This window comes from Anomaloglossus baeobatrachus, chromosome 5 (genome assembly GCF_048569485.1).
Source record: "Anomaloglossus baeobatrachus isolate aAnoBae1 chromosome 5, aAnoBae1.hap1, whole genome shotgun sequence".
NCBI lineage: Eukaryota > Metazoa > Chordata > Amphibia > Anura > Aromobatidae > Anomaloglossus > Anomaloglossus baeobatrachus.
In genome coordinates, this window is record NC_134357.1 from 24,615,292 (window position 1) to 24,638,293 (window position 23,002).

The 23,002-nt window shown below is 46.3% G+C and overlaps 1 protein-coding gene across 1 annotated transcript in view; it reads left to right on the forward strand.

The window, feature by feature from the left end:
- Nucleotides 1–11,662, forward strand: part of MLF2 (myeloid leukemia factor 2) — a 34,416-nt gene extending 22,754 nt beyond the window's left edge. The window contains exons 5-9 of the mRNA XM_075352216.1: nucleotides 5,570–5,623; nucleotides 5,709–5,840; nucleotides 5,984–6,143; nucleotides 7,764–7,927; nucleotides 10,837–11,662. Coding sequence (XP_075208331.1) covers nucleotides 5,570–5,623; nucleotides 5,709–5,840; nucleotides 5,984–6,143; nucleotides 7,764–7,924 — 507 coding nt within the window. The 3' untranslated portion in view covers nucleotides 7,925–7,927; nucleotides 10,837–11,662. The remainder of the gene's footprint in view (nucleotides 1–5,569; nucleotides 5,624–5,708; nucleotides 5,841–5,983; nucleotides 6,144–7,763; nucleotides 7,928–10,836) is intronic.
- Nucleotides 11,663–23,002: the final 11,340 nt, after the last annotated feature.

Genomic DNA, 23,002 nt, shown 5'->3' on the forward strand with positions numbered 1-23,002 from the left:
CTCCAAGGAGTTCGTCATATCGTTCCTCCTTACAGACGGCCATTGGAACCCTGGGATCTGAACAAGGTTCTCATTGCTCTCCAGAAGCCGCCTTTCGAGCCTTTGAAAGAGGTTTCCCTTTCTCGGCTTTCACAAAAGGTGGTTTTTCTTGTGGCGGTCACGTCTCTTCGGAGAGTGTCAGAGCTGGCGGCGTTATCTTGCAAATCTCCCTTCCTGGTGTTTCACCAAGACAAGGTAGTACTGCGTCCAATTCCAGAGTTTTCTCCCAAGGTGGTTTCTTCCTTTCATCTCAATCAGGATATCACTTTGCCATCTTTGTGTCCGCATCCAGTTCACCAATTTGAAAAGGGTTTACATCTGTTGGACCTGGTGAGAGCACTCAGGATTTACATCTCTCGCACGGCGTCTCTACGCCGTTCTGATGCGCTCTTTGTCCTAGTCGCTGGTCAGCATAAGGGATCGCAAGCTTCCAAATCCACCCTGGCGCGGTGGATAAAGGAACCAATTCTTCACACATACCGTTCTGCTGGGCTTCCGATTCCATCTGGACTGAAGGCCCATTCTACCAGAGCCGTGGGTGCGTCCTGGGCATTGCGGCATCAGGCTACGGCTCAGCAAGTGTGCCAGGCGGCTACCTGGTCGAGTCTGCACACGTTTACCAAACACTATCAAGTGCATACCTACGCTTCGGCAGATGCCAGCCTAGGTAGACAGGTCCTTCAGGCGGCGGTGGCCCACCTGTAGGAAGAGGCTGTCTGACAGCCCGTTCTTGGGGTATCTTTTTACCCACCCAGGGACTGCTTTTGGACGTCCCACTGTCTGGGTCTCCCAATTAGGAGCGAAAAAGAAGAAGGGAATTTTGTTTACTTACCGTAAATTCCTTTTCTTCTAGCTCCAATTGGGAGACCCAGCACCCGCCCTATTTGTTCTTAGGGTTTCGTTTTTCGGGTGCACATGTTGTTCATGTTGTTTCTTCAGTTCTCCGATCTCGTTATCGGATTGAATTTGTTTTTGAAACTGTTATTGGCTTTCCTCCTTCTTGCTTTGGTACTAAAACTGAGGAATCCGTACTCCTACGGGAGGGTGTATAGCCAGAAGGGGAGGGGCCTTACACTTTTAAGTGTAGTTCTTTGTGCGGCCTCCAGAGGCAGTAGCTATACACCCACTGTCTGGGTCTCCCAATTGGAGCTAGAAGAAAAGGAATTTACGGTAAGTAAACAAAATTCCCTTCTTTGTATTAATATCAATTGTATCACTTAATATTGAGCAAAATTAAGTATAGAGACTGCTTCCTATATACAATATACACTTTCACATAGATCCCTACATATAGGATGAGCCCTCACTCAACCCCCTATATACAGTATGAGCCCCCCACATAGCCTTCCTGTATACAGTATGAGCCCCCCCACATAGCCTTCCTGTATACAGTATGAGCCCCCCCACATAGCCTTCCTGTATACAGTATGAGCCCCCCACATAGCCTTCCTGTATACAGTATGAGCCCCCCACACAGCCTTCCTGTATACAGCATGAGCCCCCCACACAGCCTTCCTGTATACAGTATGAGCCCCCCCACATAGCCTTCCTGTATACCGTATGAGCCCATATCCTGTCCACCGCCATTAACTTGAGAACGGCGGCAGCTATAATCATTGCAGCTGACAGTGGCCACTTTGAGCATCAAAGTTAAATGAGCGCCATATGCGTTACCCAGCGCTCATTGTTTTGGGGGGGGGGTCATGGGTTTCATATCATAGCATTTCTGTATGCAAGGTGTCGATTCGTATTGAATTGATGATGCCCTACAGTTTTTTAATTCACTTTTTTTTTTCTCTATCTCGTTCCGTTTTCAAGATAAAAATGCTAACTCCGTTGTTTTCCACCAGGTGGCGCTGTAGGTGGTTTCATTGTGTAGCGCATGGATACTTTACTATACCTAGACACCACTTCTATGCCTGTAGCTGCCGCCGCTCTCAAGTTAATGGCGGTGGACACACTGTATATAGTGTGAGTCCCTACATAGTGTGAGCCACCTACATAGTGAGTCCCCTATGTACAGTGGGAGACCCCACTTGGCCTCCTACATACCGTGCTTCCCTGAAAGTAAACCCTAGCAGGATTTTGGCCTTTTTGGAGAGGCTTGAAATATAAGTCCTTCGCTAAAAAATAAGCCCTAGTTGCGTACTCAAACGAATAGTATCCTGAAATAGGATTTGTGCAGCCCTATTTAAGGATCCGTAGCTTTTATTGTCCCCTTGTATTGCTCTAAGCCCCGGCTAATTAAGTGAATGGCTATTCCGCTTCTTGCCCACCGCCCTGCACTCACACTCTCTGCCTGCTGCATTGCATCACAATCCTCAGCGCCTTTCCTGAGCTGAGTGGCCGCTGCATAGACATACGCTGTCACTCTATGCTCAGGAGAGGCACTGATGATTGTTATGCGACCCTCAGGCTGGCAGTACTAGTAATACAGCTGGCAGAGTCCAAGTGAACTTGCAGGACTCTGTCAATAAAAATGGCCGCCCCCAGCGGCTGCAGAAAAATTAATGAATAAAATTAATCTTAAAACAGGACATTTCATTTTGTATTAAAAATAATTGATTATATAATCAATAAATATAATTAATACAAGAATAGCATTCAAGACACACTCCCTTTTTAATAAAAAAAAAAAACAACAAAAAACTAAAATAGCTCATTAGGTGCCAAATATTTTGACTGCAATAGAGCAGAGTGTCGGAATAAAAGAAAAAAAAAAGTTCTATACTCGCCTCCGGTGCAGCCGAGGTTCCAGCAATGTCTGAAGCCGCGTTTCCGGAGCCCATTTGACATTGACACTCAAGTTCCGCAACCAATCAGCGCCCGGAGTCTGTCTCCCTGCCCTTGGACAGTTGTCACATCCTGCTCAAATATCCGAGGGCGGGGTGAAGGAAGCCGGCGCTGATCAGACGCGGGATCCGCATGTCAGAACAGTGTCATGTGGGCCCCGGGATCGCAGCTTCAGACCTCACTGGAACCAGTGAATAAAAGGTCTGAGTGAAATTTAAAGGGGATCTCTATTTTGGATTTAAAATTAAAAAATTTTTGCAATTGGGTTTCAATAAAAGCTCCCAAGTTGTACATCTGATGTGTGGTTAAAGGGCCTCTGTACAAGCGCTCAGTGCACCATGGGGCGGCCTAACCTGTAAGTGCACCCTCCCGCCTGCTGGTTTTCCCTCTTAGTCCCTCCCCCGTCTTTGATTGACAGCTCTGGCTTCATAGAGCAAGAGAAGGGCAGAGATAGACAAAAACCCAGCAGGTTGGCACTTACATGTTTGGCTCCTCCATGATACACAAACGTCTGAACTTGGTTTGAACAGTCATTCTGTGCTGACGGAGTCCCTTAAAGGGAACCTGTCACCAGTTTTGGGGCCTCTAAGTTGCGGCCACCACCACCGGGTTCTTATATACAGCATTCTAACATGCTGTATATAAGGGCCCAGGCCGCTGTGTAGAACATAAACACTTTACTACTTACCTAGAAGGTCACTCCGGTGCACAACAGTCAGATGTGTGGCTCAGTTCTCCGGGATCGGCGCCTCCTCTTTGGGCCATCTTTGTCCTCCTTCTTCTGAAGTTGGCATGCATGACGGATCCTACGTCATACACACTCGCCGGGCACTGAGGTCCTTCGCAGGCGCACTACAATACTTTGATCTGCCCTGAGTCGGAAGTGATTAGCGCAGTACACAAGAATGTGATTGCAGCCTTATACTGAAAGCTATCAAAAAATGTTTTGTACCCCAAAATGTTACCAATAAAACCCCTAACTTAGCTGCACAAATACAGCCCCCACTTCAGTTACGTCATCTGTCACTGGAAATATCGGGGGGTCCCACATTACTGGTAGAACAGACTATAAAAAAGCAACGGCTCCCACCTCCCCCTAATAAAATCCAGTGACGTCTGCACTCCCAAATCTAAATGCCCCCCCCTCATTTGAGCCCCCCTTGTTCCTAAACCGCAGTAAGGGGGTGTGTGGCATAATTGTAGTGGGGATAGTGCACTTAACAATTTACGGGTCTTCAGAAGCACAAACTGGCCACAGTGTATGGGGGCGCCACAATATATGGAGGTACAATGTATGGGCACTAGGCTGCCATGTTTGTAATTCTCCAGGAAAAAAAAGCATGGTGTGGATGCTACAAAGTAGTCACTGCAGCCATGGATTAATTCTGAGAGGTGCAATTGGTACAGTGGGGGGGGGGGTCCTTTTTGTTTTGTTTTTATTTTTCTGCCTTTTTGGAACCTCAGGGACTCTGCAAATACAACAATGTCCAGATTTACATCCCACAAATTACATGGCAGTCTTTGCTTTCCAAGTTTTGCATGTCGCGAACCATTAGTTTTTAAACCGGTATCACTTTGTTCGAGGGAAAAGGCATAACAAATTATAGGGCCACATTTCTCCTATTACCCCTTGTGTAAATTTATAGAGGGGTCTAGTTTCCAAAATGGGGTCACTTGTGGGGGTTTCTGCTGTTTTGGCACCTCGGGGCTCTCACCATGTGACATGACATTTACAATCTAATCCAGACAAATTTACCCTCCAGAAATCAAACAGCCCTGCCGTGGGCTCAAACTGCCTAAAAAATTATGGGGGCTGTTTTCTCATATATTATCCATTGTGAAAATTACAAATTTTGTTTAAAATTGTTTTAACATCCACATTTTAAGTTCTGTAAAGCATCTATGGGATCAGAATGCTCAACAATCCACCCCCCCCTTCCCCAGATGAATTCTTTGGTTGGTCTAGTTTTCAAAATTGGCTCACTTGTGGGGGTTTTCTGCTCTTTGGGTACCTTAGGGGCTTTGCAAATGCGACCTGGTGCTTGGAATTTTTCAGCTTAAAATTCAAATATTGCTCCTTCTGTTCCGAGCCCGGCCGTTTATCCAAACAGCATTTTTTGCAGTTTTCTCAATGTAGGAAAATATTGTAATATAAAGGTCCGGCTGTTACGTATGCGACCTATTACTGTGGTTGGTGTTTTGGGTTTGTTTTTTTTTGCCTTCTTCAAAATTAAAGTATTTTCTTTTCCTTTTCTATGAACTTCATTGATCGTTTTAGCTTTGCTCTCATCGGGGACTGGATGATTGATGGCTTCTATAATACAGCGACGTTCTCTTGTATTGCGTCGAGCATCTGGCACATTATTCTCACCTCCATGACTGTGTTAGGTCCCTGGCTGCCATTTGTGGTTATCGGCGGCATCCCGCAATCTCGTTTGTGCCGACGCAGAAGCCTCCTCCCTTTTTATATAACCACTTAGATGCCGCGATCACTATGAATGGTATCGGTTATCTCCTATCCTGGCTGTTAGAGCGGGACGGCATCTGCTGGAATTCATCTGTCACCCAAAGTGATGGTGAAGAACCGTTCCTGTACACTGTATCAGAGGAGGCAGGGCAAGAAAGTGTTACAGGGATTGTCCATTTTGGTTCCCAATTATGGGTGGTCTAAATAAAAAGTGAGGGTTTGAGCAAAACCCAGTGACTGATCCTTTGTATTCTTTGCTCTTCTGCTCAGGGCGGTGGATTCATGGACATGTTCTCTATGATGAATGACCTCATGGGCGGTATGGTGAGTATACATATATACTTGTGTGTGTGTGCATGTGGCGTCCGCCATGTTACATTATTGCTCATGTTCCTCTGGTTTTCTTTAGGAGCAAATGACAAACGCCTCAAACTGTCAGACCTTCTCGTCTTCCACAGTCATCTCTTACTCCAACATGGGGGGAAGCGGAGCCCCCAATGTATATCAGGAGACCTCGCAGACACGCACCGCACCTGGTGGGGTGAGTAGGATTTTATCCATCCACTTCGTATCTGGAGAGCGATGTCGTCCTCTCGGATTGATCTCGCATCCGTCTCTCTTCATGGCGGGGGGGCATAAGGACCGAGCTTGTCCGATATTAGAGGCGTTCTTCTTTTTCTTCAGATCCGTGAGACGCGGCGCACCATGCGGGATTCAGACAGCGGAATGGAACAGATGAGCATCGGACATCACATCGGAGAACGATCGCACATCATGCAGCGTTCACACAACCGCCGCACCGGAGACCGGGAGGAAAGACAAGAGTTCATCAACATAGACGAACGTGAGACAACCTTCCTTAGGTCCCACCAACCCCACCCAGGAACCTTCTAGAACACCCACTGTTAGGCCCCTTTACACGTCAGTGATTTCTGTACGCTTGACGCAGTTTTCATACGTACTGGAAACATGGACATACACAGACCCATTAAAATCAATGGGTGTGCACACACATTAGTGTTTTTCACAAGGACCGTGTTTCCGTGTGGCGCACGCGTGTGTTCCGCATGGAGACAAGACCGTTTTTCTCCGGCAGCAGTGATGTCACATGGACCACACGGTGGTGTAATCCGTGTTCACACAAACGTGTTTTCTCCGGTATGTGTCAAATACATTTTCTATACTCGCCTGTCTTCGGCGCTGCTGTCACTTGCTTCAGGGCCCGCACGTTATGCTCATTACATATTCACTGCACCATGGACCCAGAAGCAGCAGCAGCGACTGAGACATCAGCATCGGGGACAGGTAAGTTAAAAGTTCCTGCTCTCCGTGTGCTATCACAGATAGCACACGGAGACCACGTGTTCCAAAATCACACCACATGGAGGGCCATACGCACCTTTAACACGTCCGTGAAAAAAAGTTTTGTTTTTTTTTTTCCACGGATATGTGAAAGAGTCCTTAGGCGGAGGTTTACATAAACCGCTCTTTGTTTCAGTTTGGGACGCTTTAGATTAGCTGAATTGTACCGCATAATTTAGGACAGAGCTCAGGTATTCACATCACCCCCATGTTCTGCAGGGATCACCCCCAAGACCATTGTGAGGCTCTTACCTTTTTGCAATCTGCACTTTACCTGCTGGGCTGGAGCTTGCGTACTGCCTGTGACATGCGTGCTGCTGCGCTGTCTATGGCCTCTCCTGGGCGTTACACCCGCATCTGGAGCTCCCAAGGCATGAGGGGCAAGCTACTGCTGAAGGGAATCAAGAGGGCAAAGAGGCTGATGAGCATGGAAACTACCCACTACAAGATACAGAGACCACCCATTAGGAGAGAGGAAGGGACAGAAATCTCCCAGGCCGCTTTGCCACCAACTCCCCCCCCCCCCCCCCCCCTCCATGTCACCACCTACCACTGTGGAGGTCGCCTGAGCTGTAGTTGGTTTGTTTACATACACAGATATTCTTATTACGTTTAAACAATCAAACTATAGATGTAGTTGCATAATAATCTGTCTATGTAGCTATCGCATAGACCCATAATATAATTCTAAGCTGTATAGTCATGAAGGAGTTAACCAAAGATAATGAAGCCAGAATGTGAAGCTGCAAAGTCTTATCAGTAGCTTTCACACAGAAAGAATGTACAAGAAATAAACAATGTGCTGGGAGAAAATAGGCAGTGAAATACTCCTTACTCCCTTGTTCTAGCTTCAAGGTTAGAGATGCAAACTGTATAATTGGGTGTCTTGCAATACACGAGTTCAGTTGATGACGCTGGCTCAAGGAGACCATGTCTGTGTTCATTGTCTTATACATTGATATATCGGCACTGATATACAGCTAATACGGCACCGTCTCTGCATATCCCGAACGAAGACTCCATTAGCAGTCTTCACCCAAATTCCTCCCTTGACACCACCATACAACAGCTATAACTGTTAATCTTTTGTCCTCCATTACAGTCGATGCTGCTGATTTTGATGACGAATGGCATAGAGGCACGTCCCGCTATAGGAACCAGAGGGGGTTGGCATACAGAAGGAGAGGCGGCCCAGAGGAGCAGCTCGCCATCCAGGGACCCGAAGACAGCACAATTAGGCCGTCTCGCAGATACGACTGGTGATAGGTGAGGACCCGGCACGACTGCTCATTACATGGTTCTTGGTGCACGACACAATTAGGCTATGTGCACACGCTGCAGATTTGGTGCAGACCTTTTCTGCACCAAATCTGCACACTGTGGCAAAAAAATGCATCAAAACTGGATGCGGTTTTGACACGGTTTTGGTGTGTTTTTTCTTTATTTTTTGGGCCATCAAGAAAGTCAATGAATAGAAATTGAAGTCAATGGGTGAAAAAAAACTATGCTAAATCTGACCAATAATTGACATGCTGCAGATTTTTTTTTTTTCTGCACCAAGACAAAAACCGCACCATGTACACAGCAAATCTAAAATCCCATAGACTTTGCTGCCTTCATTAGTGGCATGCAGATTTTGATGCAAATTTCGAAAAAACTGCATAAAAAACCGCAGCGTGTGCACAGGGCCATACAATGGCGCTCTGCAAGAACCCAACTTATCTCACATACAGAACACAACCTGCTGATCCTCTGCCGTGGGAAAAACGGAGCACTCTTAATGGACAAGGGGAAAAAAAACGAAATAGTGCCACACCTCTCTCAGGTTGTGTTTGGTATTGCGGCTCAGCCTTATTCACATCAACAAAGCTGCGTTGCAATCCCAGTCACGACCTATGGGCAAATCTTTATTTTTCAAGTCCTCTACATTTTAAGATACACCCGCAATGTCTAGTAACTGGGACCCCAAAGGTCCATAGAATAAGGAAATATTGCCATAGTTTACGCCTAGCAGCTCATTTGGATTTTCTCGGCCGCAGCGCCAATCCAGATTGATAGGACTAGTCCGGAGCGGCGCTGTATCAGAAAAAAAATGCGAGGTGCAGATCCCACAGCCAAATATTACCAGGGTGCCTCCACCAAGTGCACGGACTTCAAAGCTATTCATCACGGATTGCAGCACCTCGTACTTACCAGCAGGTGGCGCTCTGTGTTTTGGTATTTTTTACTTTTAGGCTTGATGTAATCAGGGATTCTTCCCGCTGAGCGACGGTCGCAGGTCTGCCTGCTATTTCTGATGAAAATTGCAAAATTATGATCTAATTAGGACTTGTGGTTTACATTATCTGCTGCACCCAAACCTCTGTGCTGCCCACGAGGGTGCAGGAGAGCGGCTTGCCGCCTGCCAGCCTCTAAATTGACAGCTACCCCCTCCGCCGTTTGGAGGTGACGGGCTGTTACTCGCCCCGTTGCGCGTTTGTCGGCTAATTTCTAGGTCTATAGTGCCATCCATGTTTTATGCATGCCATTCTTCTCGCTCTACAGTCCTGGCAGCGCCCAGGAGACTTCACTGTAAGCAATTCACTGAATTTTTAAAGTACAGAGTGGCACGGTGCATGCAGAGAGGGGCTGCCTAATAACGTCAGACGTCCCCGGGGGGTTCAGAGCAGGCCCATCCGCTGTGTATAATGCTGAGTAACACTGTGTCTCACTCCGCTCACACCGAGAGCTGCACTCGGGATTCTGCTGACTGCACAGCTTTTCTCATGAGGTCGGATCCTATTCACTCCTCCTGGCCTTGAGCCTTTTACACAGTGTCGCATAATTGCTTTTTTTAGTCTGGATTTTCTCTATAGGTTTTTATGGGCAGCCTGATAAAAAAAAAAAGAAAGCAAAAAAAACGCACACGTGTTTTAAGTGCAGAATTAACAATTTTATGCACCATATTTTTCAGATTATAAGACGCACTTTTCCTCCCAAAGGTTTGGTAGGAAAGTGAGGAATGCGTCTTATAATCCAAATATAACTTGCCGGGAGGGGGTGGAGAGGGGCCGCAGGAGGCAGGGGCTGTGCAGGCCCAAGGCGCCGGCGGCTGTGCAGGCCCAAGGCGCCGGCGGCTGTGCAGGGGCTGTAGGCGGTGAGGGCTTAAAATAATGGCACCCGGAGACAACGAGCTCCCAGATGGAGCTCTCAGCTCAAGATCTCATCTGCGCATGCGCCGCCTCCGGCCCCTTGATCTCCCAGCAAGCGGACTTAAGGAAAATGGTGCCTGAAGGTAGCGCATGTGCAGCTATTGACATTTAAGCCGAGAACTCAATCTGCGCACGCACCAAATCCGGGCGCCATTTCTTTGAAGTCCTTACCATCCGCAGCCCCAGCACAGCCACTGTCACGTACACTTCCTGGGACACCCACCGCACCGCCCGCAGCATCGCCCCTGCCTCCTGTGACCCCCGCTCCGCTGCCGCGCCCCTCCACTAAGACGCAATTGGATTATAAAACAGACCCAATTTTTTTTTTTTCTCTCTAAACATGGGATTCATTTTTGCGTTTTTATAAACCGAAATATATGGTACTTTGAAAAAAAACAAACTCCTTCCAATGTGCACCAAAAATGGAGGCAAATGCATTAAAAATGCAATAACCAAAGATTATTGTTATGTATTTTGCTGCAGACACTAGAACAAAATTCCAGTATTTGGCATCAGTTATGAAACTACAACTCCCAGCATGCTCTAGCAAGTGCCTGACAGTCTGTGCCTACAGGAGCAATGGGAACAGCTCAGGGAAAGAATAGTGCAGGAGCTTTTCTCCGTGTTATCACCCCTCCTACCTGTCAAAATGGCTTTGTGCTTCCAAGTGAATGGGAAACGTACCAATAACCTGTTTACACCAGCTGTGTAACACTACAACTCCCAGCATGCCCGAGCAGCTGCCTGTTCACCTTGTGGCTGTGAAGGAATGCTGGGAGTTGTAGTTTGCCAAACACTTGCATGTGGCCGGTCGCTGAGGTTCATTGGTTTGCACCATTTTCCGTGCATTACACAGAGGACTCATTGATACTAATGAATGCCCTGCAATTCTTTATCTCGCCTGTGGAGGTGCTGCAGGGATATTGATCACTTGCTGTTGGGTTTTTCGGCTGATCAGTGCGTCCATCTTTCCTCTCGTTGCAGGGAACGTCTGCACGGATAAGACAAGATTCCGAATATTCCCAAAGGGACCACTCCCTCCGCTCACCGCTGCATCATCTCCTGATACCTCTGTCCAGTCCCCCTCCCCACTTGCTCCCTAGTTTTTAATTTTCCCCTCACGTCTGCACTTATTTTATTATTTTTTTTTTCTCCCCCCTCCTGTGGAAAGTCCATACTATGTTCCATACTAATGGGAGCGACATTCGGGAGACGGCGAATACTGCTGTTAGGGGGCTACGCAGGGGTAGATGGAGTCTCGTTACATGGGGGTGGAGTAGAGGGAATCGGGGCCTGTGAAGGGGCGGGGGGGGAGGTGGAGTTCATATTTAAGTTCTGTAGATGTAGACTTTTCAGTATAGACCATCGTCCTGCGCGCCGCGGGCTCTTTACCGGCGGTGGAACTACAGCTCTGGTGTTTGCTGGGAGTTGTAGTCTCGCTGCCGCGAGAGTGGTCGGCCTGCACGTCACCGGTGTAGCCACGTTGCGAGAGGACGGACGTGATTTTTACATCGGGGTGGGGGTGGGGTTGTGGGGGGGAGGGGAGGGGCGAGGTACTCTCCGGCTTTTACAACATGAAGGGGCGGCCATCTTGTATTATTATTCTTGTGGGTTTGTCGGTGGATTCACATTCCTCTACAGCGGGGAAGACGCTCTGCAGAGTTACTGATCCCGGGTGGGTGCAATGAAGGCCAATTCGCTCTGCCTGATGGGGGTTGTAGTATAACATTTTTTTTTTTTTTTCTTTTTGTTTCACAATGTTTAATAATAATTGTACAACTGTATTAATAAAAGGAGAACGTGTTCTGTTCCTTCATCTGGTTCTTCACCTTCGTGACTAGGAATCGGGGCTCGCGGGTGCGGAGCAGGAGCGCGGCACTAATAGGGCAACATTTGGAAGGGTTGTATCACAATACACGCGACGGTAGTCGTCCGTGCCATGGACACACATAGCTGAGCAGAGGAGCTGCAGGCGCAGAACGAGAGATGGACGTGACGTCTGAAGTGACCCTCAGTGAAGGGGGGGGGCACCCAACCGTTACTAGAGCCTCGTACTGTGCCTATCCAGGGTATAGCTCCTCCTGGCCATTGTTAATGGTCACCCACATGAATGGTGGTCCTGGTATCCCAGGTGAGCCCAGCTCTAATTGTTTGATCACTCAGTGTCTGCAGAGCCAAGGAAAAATAAAACCGGAAAAGAAGGTACAGGAGCTTTTCTTCATGTTATCACCAAAGTTTATTGATGTCGTCAATCTCATGCAGCCACCGATGATTTGAAGGCGATATGAGAGATCATCATCCCCTATCATCCCCTATCATCCCCTATCATCCCAATACAGGAGCTTTTCTTAATGTTATCACCAAAGTTTATTGATGTCGTCAATCTCATGCAGCCACCGATGATTTGAAGGCGATATGAGAGCCTTTCATCATCAACTTTCTTACCAATCACAACCTGCAGTGACTACAATGGGAAATACAGGACCTTTTCTCCATGTTATCACCTATCCCAGCCTATTACTGTCATCAGCGTCCCCTCTATTCATCTCCAGAAACTTCTCTCCATGTTATCACCTCTTACCTATAACAGTCTATTGTGGTCATCACCCTCTCCCCTTCATTCATCCTCAGTAACGTTTCTCCATGTTATCACCTCTTATCTATCCCAGCCTATTGTGGTCATCAACCTCCCCTCCATTCATCTCCAGTAACTTCTCTCCATGTTATCACCTCTCTTATGGTCCTCTATCCCTCTGTACAGCACAAGTGACTTGACAGAGGATACAGGAACTTTTCTCCATGTTATTACCTCTTGCCTATCCCAGCCTATTGTGGTCATCAACCTCCATCAATCTCCATTCATCTCCAGTAACTTCTCTCCATGTTATCACCTCTTACCAATCACAACCTATTCCTGTCATGAACCTTTTATACAACACCAGAGATGGAGGATGTGGGAACTTTTCTCCATGTTATCACCTCCTTTATCAGTCACAGCCACTGTCATCAAGTAAGTTATTTAGCTAAATATACTTAGCCACGGTCAATGTCCTTTACCCCCCCCCCCTGTACAGCAGCATTGACTTGATGGAGGATATGAGAACGTTTCTCAATGTTATCACCCTTCTCACCGGTCACCGCCTATTGCTGGCCTTTGCCCTCCCCTTACCCCAGAGGTCTTCAGTAACTTTTCTCCATGTTATCACCTCTCTGACCAATCACAACCCATTTCTGTCATGGACTTTTTGTACAGCATCTGTGATGGAAGATGCTGGAACTTTTCTCCATGTTGTCACCTCTTTTACCAATCACAACCATTGTCAACTCAGTTACTCAAATTTACAGTGTCACAGTTATTATTATTATTATTTATTATTATTTTATAGCGCCATTTATTCCATGGCGCTTTACAAGTGAAAGAGGGTATACGTACAACAATCATTAACAGTACAAGACAGACTGGTATAGGAGGAGAGAGGACCCTGCCCGCGAGGGCTCACAGTCTACAGGGAATGGGTGATGGTACAATAGGTAAGGACAGAGCTGGTTGTGCAGTGGTCTACTGGACTGAGGGTTATTGTAGGTTGTAGGCTTGTTGGAAGAGGTGGGTCTTGAGGTTCCTCTTGAAGCTTTCCACGGTATGGGAGAGTCTGATATGCTGAGGTAGAGCGTTCCAGAGTATGGGGGAGGCACAGGAGAAATCTTGTACGCGATTGTGGGAAGAGGAGATAAGAGAGGAGCAGAGAAGGAGATCTTGTGAGGATCTGAGGTTGCGTGCAGGTAGGTACCGGGAGACTAGGTCACAGATGTAGGGGGGAGACAGGTTGTGCATGGCTTTGTATGTCATGGTTAATGTTTTGAACTGGAGTCGTTGGGCGATGGGAAGCCAGTGAAGGGATTGGCGGAGTGGCGAGGCTGGGGAGTAGCGAGGGGAGAGGTGGATTAAGCGGGCCACAGAGTTTAGGATAGATTGGAGGGGTGCAAGAGTGTTGAAAGGGAGGCCAGAGAGCAGGAGGTTGCAGTAGTCGAGGCGGGAGATGATGAGGGCATGCACTAATGTTTTTGCTGATTCTTGGTTAAGGAAAGCACGGATCCGGGAGATATTTTTGAGTTGTAGTCTGCATGAGGTGAAGAGGGCTTGGATGTGTGGCTTGAAGGATAGAGCAGAGCCGAGGGTTACTCCAAGGCCACGAGCTTGTGAGACTGGGGAGAGCGAGCAGCCATCAAGTTTAATGGAAAGGCTTGTTGGAGGAGAGTGAGGAGGAGGAGGAAAGACAATGAACTCTGTTTTGTCCATGTTAAGCTTTAGGAATCGCGCAGAGAAGGATGAAATAGCAGACAGACATTGTGATATTTTGGTTAGTAGAGAGGTAATGTCAGGTCCAGAGAGTAGATCTGTGTCATCAGCATAGAGATGATACTGGAAGCCGTGGGACTCTATGAGCTGTCCCAGGCCGAAGGTGTAGATGGAGAACAGCAGGGGTCCAAGAACTGAGCCTTGGGGGACACCTACAGATAGGGGGCGAGATGAGGAAGTGGTGTGAGAATGGGAGACGCTGAAAGTTCGGTCGGTTAGGTATGAGGAGATCCAAGATAGGGCCAAGTCTGTGATGCCCAGAGATGAGAGAATCTGTAGTAATATATATCTCCAATAACATTTCTCCACGTTATCACCTCTTACCAATTACAGCCTATTCCTTTCATGAATCTTTTGCACGGCACCTGTGATGGAGGATGCAGGCACCTTTCTCTATGTTGTCACCTTCCTTACAGCTTATTGCTGGCCTCAAATCCCCCCCCCCCCATACATCTCCAGTAACATTCCCCATGTTATCACCTCCTACCACTCATAACCTATACCTATCATGTACCTTTTGTACAACACCTGTGATGAAGGATGCAGGAACCTTTCTCCATATGCAGGAACCTTTCTCCATGTTATCACCTCTTTTACCAGTTACTGCCACTGTCAACTCGGTTCAGTTAATTAACTGTACCAATGATGAAGGATGCAGGAACCTTTCTCCATGTTATAATTACTTAGCCACTGTTACTGTTACCTCCCCTGCACAGCATCAGCGACTTGGCAGAGGATACAGGAACTTTTCTCAATGTTATCACCTTTCACAGCTGTCATCACACACACCCCCAGTAACTTTTCTCCTTGTTATCGCTCTCACTTTTCAGAAACGATAGGTGCTGTCTGATGTGATATATAAGGGGTCTTTTTCTAGTAAAGGAGGTGAACAGTTGCAGATACAGTACAGACCAAAAGTTTGGACACACCTTATCATTCAAAGGGTTTTTTTTATTTTCATGACGGAATCAAAACTATGAATTAAAGGGAACCTGTCACCTAGAATATGCGTCGTTCTGACCTATCAGCAGACGCATGTGTGCCCTAATTACACCTTCCTACCCATCCCTGTGCTGTAAAATTGTATAATATGAAAGTAATAATGTTTTATGTGGTCACAGGGGCGGCGCCTTGCCCTATGGATGTCTGCATATTTCCGTGGTATCATGCCCCTGTGGGCGTGATACCATGGAGCGACGTCCCCATTGCAACAGGCTTCTCTTCCGGGGCTCCTTGTCAGTTTCAGACGCGCACTGCGCATGCGCGGTGCACGTCTGAAGCCGGCGATTGAACACCTGGAAACTAAGCCTGCTGCAATGCGCGCAGGATAGAATGAGCGATGGGGACGTCGCTCCATGGTATCACGCCCACAGGGGCGTGATACCACGGAAATATGCAGACGTCCATAGGGAAAGGCGCCACCCCTGTGACCACATTCCATGCTATTTACATACGAAATATGAAGGTAATAAAACATTATTACTTTCATATTATACAATTTTACAGCACAGGGATGGGTAGGAAGGTGTAATTAGGGCACACATGCATCTGCTGATAGGTCAGAACGCATATTCTAGGTGACAGGTTCCCTTTAACACATGTGGAATGAAATACTTAACAAAAAAATGTCATATTTTAGGTTCTTCAAAGTAGCCACCTTTTGCTTTGATTATTGCTTTGCACACTTTTGGCATTCTCTTGATGAGCTTCAAGAGGTAGTCACCGGAAATGGTCTTCACTTCACAGGTGTGCCCTGTCAGGTTTAATACGTGGGATTTCTTGCCTTATACATGGGGTTGGGACCATCAGTTGTGTTGTGCAGAAGTCTGGTGGATACACAGCTGATAGTCCTACTGAATAGACTGTTAGCTGCTTTTTTTCTTGACAATACAAATTCTAAGTAAAGAAAAATTAGTGGCCATCATTACTTTAAGAAATAAAGGTCAGTCAGTCCGAATAATTGGGAAAACTTTGAAAGTGTCCCCAAGTGCAGTGGCAAAACCCATCAAACACTACAAAGAAACTGGCTCACATGAGGACCGCCCCAGGAAAGAAAGACCAAGAGTCACCTCTGCTGCATAGGATAAGTTTATCCGAGTCACCAGCCTCAGAAATCGCAGGTTAATAGCTGCTCAGATTAGAGACCAGGTCAATGCCACACAGAGTTCTAGCAGCAGACACATCTCTAGAACAACTGTTAAGAGGAGACTTTGTGCACCAGCCTTCATGGTAAAATAGCTGCTAGGAAACCACTGCTAAGGATCGGCAACAAGCAGAAGACACTTGTTTGGGCTAAAGAACACAAGGAATGGACATTAGACCAGTGGAAATCTGTGCTTTGGGCTGGTGAGTCCAAATTTGAGATCTTTGGCTCCAACCACCGTGTCTTTGTGCGAAGCAGAAAAGGTGAACGGATGGACTCTACATGCCTGGTTCTCATCGTGAAGCATGGAGGAGGAGATGTGATGGTGTGGGGGGGTGCTTTGCTGGTGACACTGTTGAGTATTTATTCAAAATTGAAGGCATACAGAACCAGCATGGCTACCACAGCATCTTGCAGCGGCGTGCTATGCCATCTGGTTTGCATTTAGTTGGACCATCATTTATTTTTCAACAGGACAATGACCCCAAACACACCTCCAGGCTGTGTAAGGGCTATTTGACTAAGAAGGAGAGTGATGGGGTGCTACACCAAATGACCTGGCCTCCACAGTCACCAGACCTGAACCCAATTGAGATGGTTTGGGGTGAGCTGGACCGCAGAGTGAAGGCAAAAGGGCCAACAAGTGCTAAGCATCTCTGGGAACTCCTTCAAGACTGTTGGAAAACCATTTCCGGTGACTGCATCTTGAAGCTCATCAAGAGAATGCCAAGAGTGTGCAAAGAAGTAATCAAAGCAAAAGCTGGCGACTTTGAAGAACCTAGAATATAAGACATTCTAAGTTGTTTCACACTTTTTTGTTAAGTATTTCATTCCACAGATGTGTTAATTCATAGTGTTGATGTCTTCAATGTGAATCTACAACTTTCAGAGTCCTGAAAATAAAGAAAACTCTTTGAATGAGAAGGTGTGTCCAAACTTTTGGTCTGTACTGTATGTACTGCATATATAATATATATATATATATATATATATACACAGTTAGGTCCAGAAATATTTGGACAGTGACACAATTTTCGCGAGTTGGGCTCTGCATGCCACCACTTTGGATTTGAAATGAAATCTCTACAACAGAATTCAAGTGCAGATTGTAACGTTTAATTTGAAGGTTTGAACAAAAATATCTGATAGAAATTGTAGGAATTGTACACATTTCTTTACAAACACTCCACATTTTAGGAGGTCAAAAGTAATTGGACAAATAAACCAAACCCAAACAAAATATTTTTTATTTTCAATATTTTGTTGCGAATCCTTTGGAGGACATCACCAAACGCTGGGTTTCCTCCTTCTTAATGCTTTTCCAGGCCTTTACAGCCACAGCCTTTAGGTCTTGCTTGTTTGTGGGTCTTTCCGTCTTAAGTCTGGATTTGAGCAAGTGAAATGCATGCTCAATTGGGTTAAGATCTGGTGATTGACTTGGCCATTGCAGAATGTTCCACTTTTTTGCACCCATGAACTCCTGGGTAGCTTTGGCTGTATGCTTGGGGTCATTGTCCATCTGTACTATGAAGCGCCGTCCGATCAACTTTGCGGCATTTGGCTGAATCTGGGCTGAAAGTATATCCCGGTACACTTCAGAATTCATCCGGCTACTCTTGTCTGCTGTTATGTCATCAATAAACACAAGTGACCCAGTGCCATTGAAAGCCATGCATGCCCATGCCATCACGTTGCCTCCACCATGTTTTACAGAGGATGTGGTGTGCCTTGGATCATGTGCCGTTCCCTTTCTTCTCCAAACTTTTTTCTTCCCATCATTCTGGTACAGGTTGATCTTGGTCTCATCTGTCCATAGAATACTTTTCCAGAACTGAGCTGGCTTCATGAGGTGTTTTTCAGCAAATGTAACTCTGGCCTGTCTATTTTTGGAATTGATGAATGGTTTGCATCTAGATGTGAACCCTTTGTATTTACTTTCATGGAGTCTTCTCTTTATTGTTGACTTAGAGACAGATACACCTACTTCACTGAGAGTGTTCTGGACTTCAGTTGATGTTGTGAACGGGTTCTTCTTCACCAAAGAAAGTATGCGGCGATCATCCACCACTGTTGTCATCCGTGGACGCCCAAGCCTTTTTGAGTTCCCAAGCTCACCAGTCAATTCCTTTTTTCTCAGAATGTCCCCGACTGTTGATTTTGCTACTCCAAGCATGTCTGCTATCTCTCTGATGGATTTTTTCTTTTTTTTCAGCCTCAGGATGTTCTGCTTCACCTCAATTGAGAGCTCCTTAGACTGCATGTTGTCTGGTCACAGCAACAGCTTCCAAATGCAAAACCACACACCTGTAATGAACCCCAGACCTTTTAACTACTTCATTGATTACAGGTTAACGAGGGAGACGCCTTCAGAGTTAATTGCAGCCCTTAGAGTCCCTTGTCCAATTACTTTTGGTCCCTTGAAAAAGAGGAGGCTATGCATTACAGAGCTATGATTCCTAAACCCTTTCTCCGATTTGGATGTGAAAACTCTCATATTGCAGCTGGGAGTGTGCACTTTCAGCCCATATTATATATATAATTGTATTTCTGAACATGTTTTTGTAAACAGCTAAAATAACAAAACTTGTGTCACTGTCCAAATATTTCTGGACCTAACTGTGTGTGTATATATGTATGTATGTATATGTATATGTATATGTATATATATATATATATATGTATATGTATATAAATTTCACATTCCCTCCCTGACTCTAATCCGGATATGTATAGATTGACATTTCCCGACATCAGTCTCAATGGAGATCTTTGGTCTAGTCGCTTCTTCAGGTGAATATTTGTTGATATGTGAATGTACTCGTGTCATGTATGACCCCTACTTTTATATTTGGGATTTGCTGCGTCTCCTGAGCTCTGCTTGGATCAGGCCTTCGCCTTCAAACACAAATTTCTATGCATTTTGTTTGAAAAATCTTTACATTAATGCAAAGTGCTTTTGAACATAACCTGTGTATAGTATGATTTTAATAGTGTCAAAAATGATTCTAGCAGCGAAAGGGTTAAAACTGGCACTATAAACCTGTGTGTGATTGCTGCCCCTTTTGGAGGTCTTAAATCTCATCCTAGTCCTGAGGGTTTAGGGCTTTCCTAGCGTTCGGACCACTCCGATAAATTTCCGTGCTGGCGAGATTTGCGTGTTTTATCTCCCAAATTGAAGGAGGTAAAAAAAAAAGGAAAAAACTGTGAGGAGTTCTTATTAAAAATGCAATAGAACAACAGAAACGGTTCCATCCATCTAATTGTCAGAGGCGAGGAGGCGCGCACCGTCCCCAAAGAATAATAACCAGAGCGAGCGGCAGGAAGCGTTATGATTGTGAACAGGATTGACCTTTTCATTATTTTCCCTCCGAGTCGTTTTTATACTTGTCCCAGACTTCACATTTTATTTTTTTATTATTGATGACCCCAAGAGCTTACAATCTATACTTGAAATGGTACCAGTATGGGGTGATCTTCCCCCTTTTTCGAAGCCACTTTCTCATACTGGGGGGCTGTCTCCCATTGACCGGTTGGGCCACAAGAAGGACATTCGTGCTGGCTGGCACAGATCCAAATCCTCGCACCCACCAATTTGTTAATCGCTGTTACGAAAAGCAGCGCTCCATTCTGACTTCCTGTCCAAGAATGCAAAAGAGCAGAGCTGCAGTGTAAAGCATGGAAGAGCTTCTGGTGAGACGGGAGGTTGCTGTATCCAGTAGACAATGCAGGTAAGGTTCTGTTCACATCTTGTCGCCACCTTGGAGGGTCTTTGGAGTGTTTTCACAAGCTTTTATTTACTGTCCATTATAAGCTGAGGGTTTGTTACAATTGCATCCTGTGTATACAGTGTGTCCACTCATATCCTGTTCACTGCCATTAACTTCAGAATGGCAGCAGCTATAGGCATAGAAGTGGTGTCTAGGTCTAGTAAAGTATCCATGCGCTACGCAATGAAACCACCTATAGCGCCACCTGGTGAAAAACAACTGAGTTGGCATTTTTATCTCGAAAACGGAACGAGATAGAGAAAAAAAGTGAATTACAAAGTTGTAGGGCATCATCAATTCAATACGAATCGACACCTTGCATACAGAAATGCTATGATTAGAACGTGTAAAATTCACAAGCCTGCGGACGTGAAGCGATACCTCATGGAGACCTTCCTACAAGTCATTGGGTATGGTGGCTGTGTGGAGTGGCCTCCGGTCACCTGACCTCACCCCATTGGACTTCTTTCTGTGAGGTCACATCAAACAGCAGGTGTGTGTGACCCCTCCTCCAACATTGCAGGACCTACGACGACGTATCACAGATGCTTGTGCAAACGTGTCACCTAACATATTGCACGACGTGCAGCAAGATACAGTATGCTGTGCAGAGTCCAGATGTGCATTGCAGCTGACGGGGGACACTTTGAGCATCAAAGTTAAATGAGCGCCATATGCATGACCAGCATTCAATGTTTTGGGGGGGGGGGGGGGGGGGTCATGGGTTTCATATCATAGCATTTCTGTATGCAAGGTGTCGATTCATATTGAATTGATGATGCCCTACAATTTTTTAATTCACTTTTAAATTGTAGGGCATCATCAATTCAATATGAATCGACACCTTGCATACAGAAATGCTATGATATGAAACCCATGACCCCCCCCCCCCCCAAAACATTGAATGCTGGTCATGCATATGGCGCTCATTTAACTTTGATGCTCAAAGTGTCCCCCGTCAGCTGCAATGCACATCTGGACTCTGCACAGCATACTGTATCTTGCTGCACGTCGTGCAATATGTTAGGTGACACGTTTGCGCAAGCATCTGTGATACGTCGTCGTAGGTCCTGCAATGTTGGAGGAGGGGTCACACACACCTGCTGTTTGATGTGACCTCACAGAAAGAAGTCCAATGGGGTGAGGTCAGGTGACCGGAGGCCACTCCACACAGCCACCATACCCAATGACTTGTAGGAAGGTCTCCATGAGGTATCGCTTCACGTCCGCAGGCTTGTGAATTTTACATGTTCTAATCATAGCATTTCTGTATGCAAGGTGTCGATTCGTATTGAATTGATGATGCCCTACAACTTTGTAATTCACTTTTTTCCTCTATCTCGTTCCGTTTTCAAGATAAAGATGCTAACTCCGTTGTTTTCCACCAGGTGGCGCTATAGGTGGTTTCATTGCGTAGCGCATGGCTATTTTACTATACCTAGACACCACTTCTATGCCTATAGCTGCCGCCGTTCTCAAGTTAATGGCGGTGGACAGGATATGGGTGGACACACTGTATAGTCTGCCCTTAGTGGTAGAAACAGGTTTGTTACAGTGTATCAGTGAGGGTAAAATGTACATGCTTTGGGTTAAGGCTACTTTCACACATCCGGTTTGAGCCCTGCGGCTCAATCCGGCTGTGAAAACTATGCAACGGATGCGGTGAAAACACCGCATCCTTTGCATAAGTTTTTACATGCGGCCGGTCCGTTTTTTTCCGGTTGCGGCATGCTACTGAGCATGCGCAGTGGAAAATACCGCATGCGGCGACCGGATGCGTTTTTTTCCGCATCGCGCCGCATCCGGCCTCCATAGGGATGCATTGAAAAATGCGCCGCAGCGGCCGGATGCGGCGCGATGCGGTGTTTTTTGCCGGAGCAAAAAATTTTGCAGGGAACGTTCGATCCGGCCGCCGCATCGGCTACATCTGCCGCATGCGGCAAAAACCGGACCGAACGCAAGCCCCTGCGGCACAATGCGGCACTAATGTAAGTCAATGCAAAAAAAACCGCAATCGGCGTTACAAAAGCCGGTTGCGGTTTTTCTGCAGAACGCCGTATTGTGCCGCAGAGCAAAAATCCGGATGTGTGAAAGTAGCCTTAGACTGATAGCAGTTGTAACAAACCCTCAGCTGTGAGAAGTATTTTTATCATATCAATTCGCTGACAGCTAGCAGAGATCTTGCAGCCAGCGAGAAATTGAGACACAAAGTAAATGACAGAGATGCAGAACTTCATTATACGATGTAATAACCTCTCTCCCGGGTTCTTCGCGTTCATCAGAGCAGACGGAGACAACCTGTGGTTCCTCCATTGTTACTGTCACGACGTGCTCGGCTCTGCATAGTTTAGAGAAGACGTAGATATTCGTGCTTCACCTGCCGCGGCGGCTGGAGAGCCATCGGCAGAACCTAGCGTCTTACCTCTTATCTCCACCTAACAGAACGCGGGCCGCGGCTCCCTCGAGAGAGCCCGGTCGCCATGCTTTGAAGAAAGCCACCTCCGATGCTTCACGGATTTACATTTATCAGTGAGCGTTAACCCCTTCCTTCATATGAAACAATCGCTTTATCTTAGTGAATCATTAAATCCTGTACAAGAAACGGGAACACTCCCATGTGCTTCTTAATCTGACGTGTAGACTCGTGCGGACACTTTAAGAACCCCCCCCCTCTAATATTCATTATTCCCCATGAAATTTAATAACTCCTTCAGTAGATTCTGTTTAGAACAGGTAAGTAGAATTTTGTAATTTCTATGTTACCTCCCAGCCATCCAAAATTCAGCCTGACACTGCCAGCTTTGGTAAACAATGTCCTGCAATGGTGGAGCAGGGAGCCATCCGCTCTCTTCACTGTCTGAGGCTCTGCAGAGCAGGAGTGAT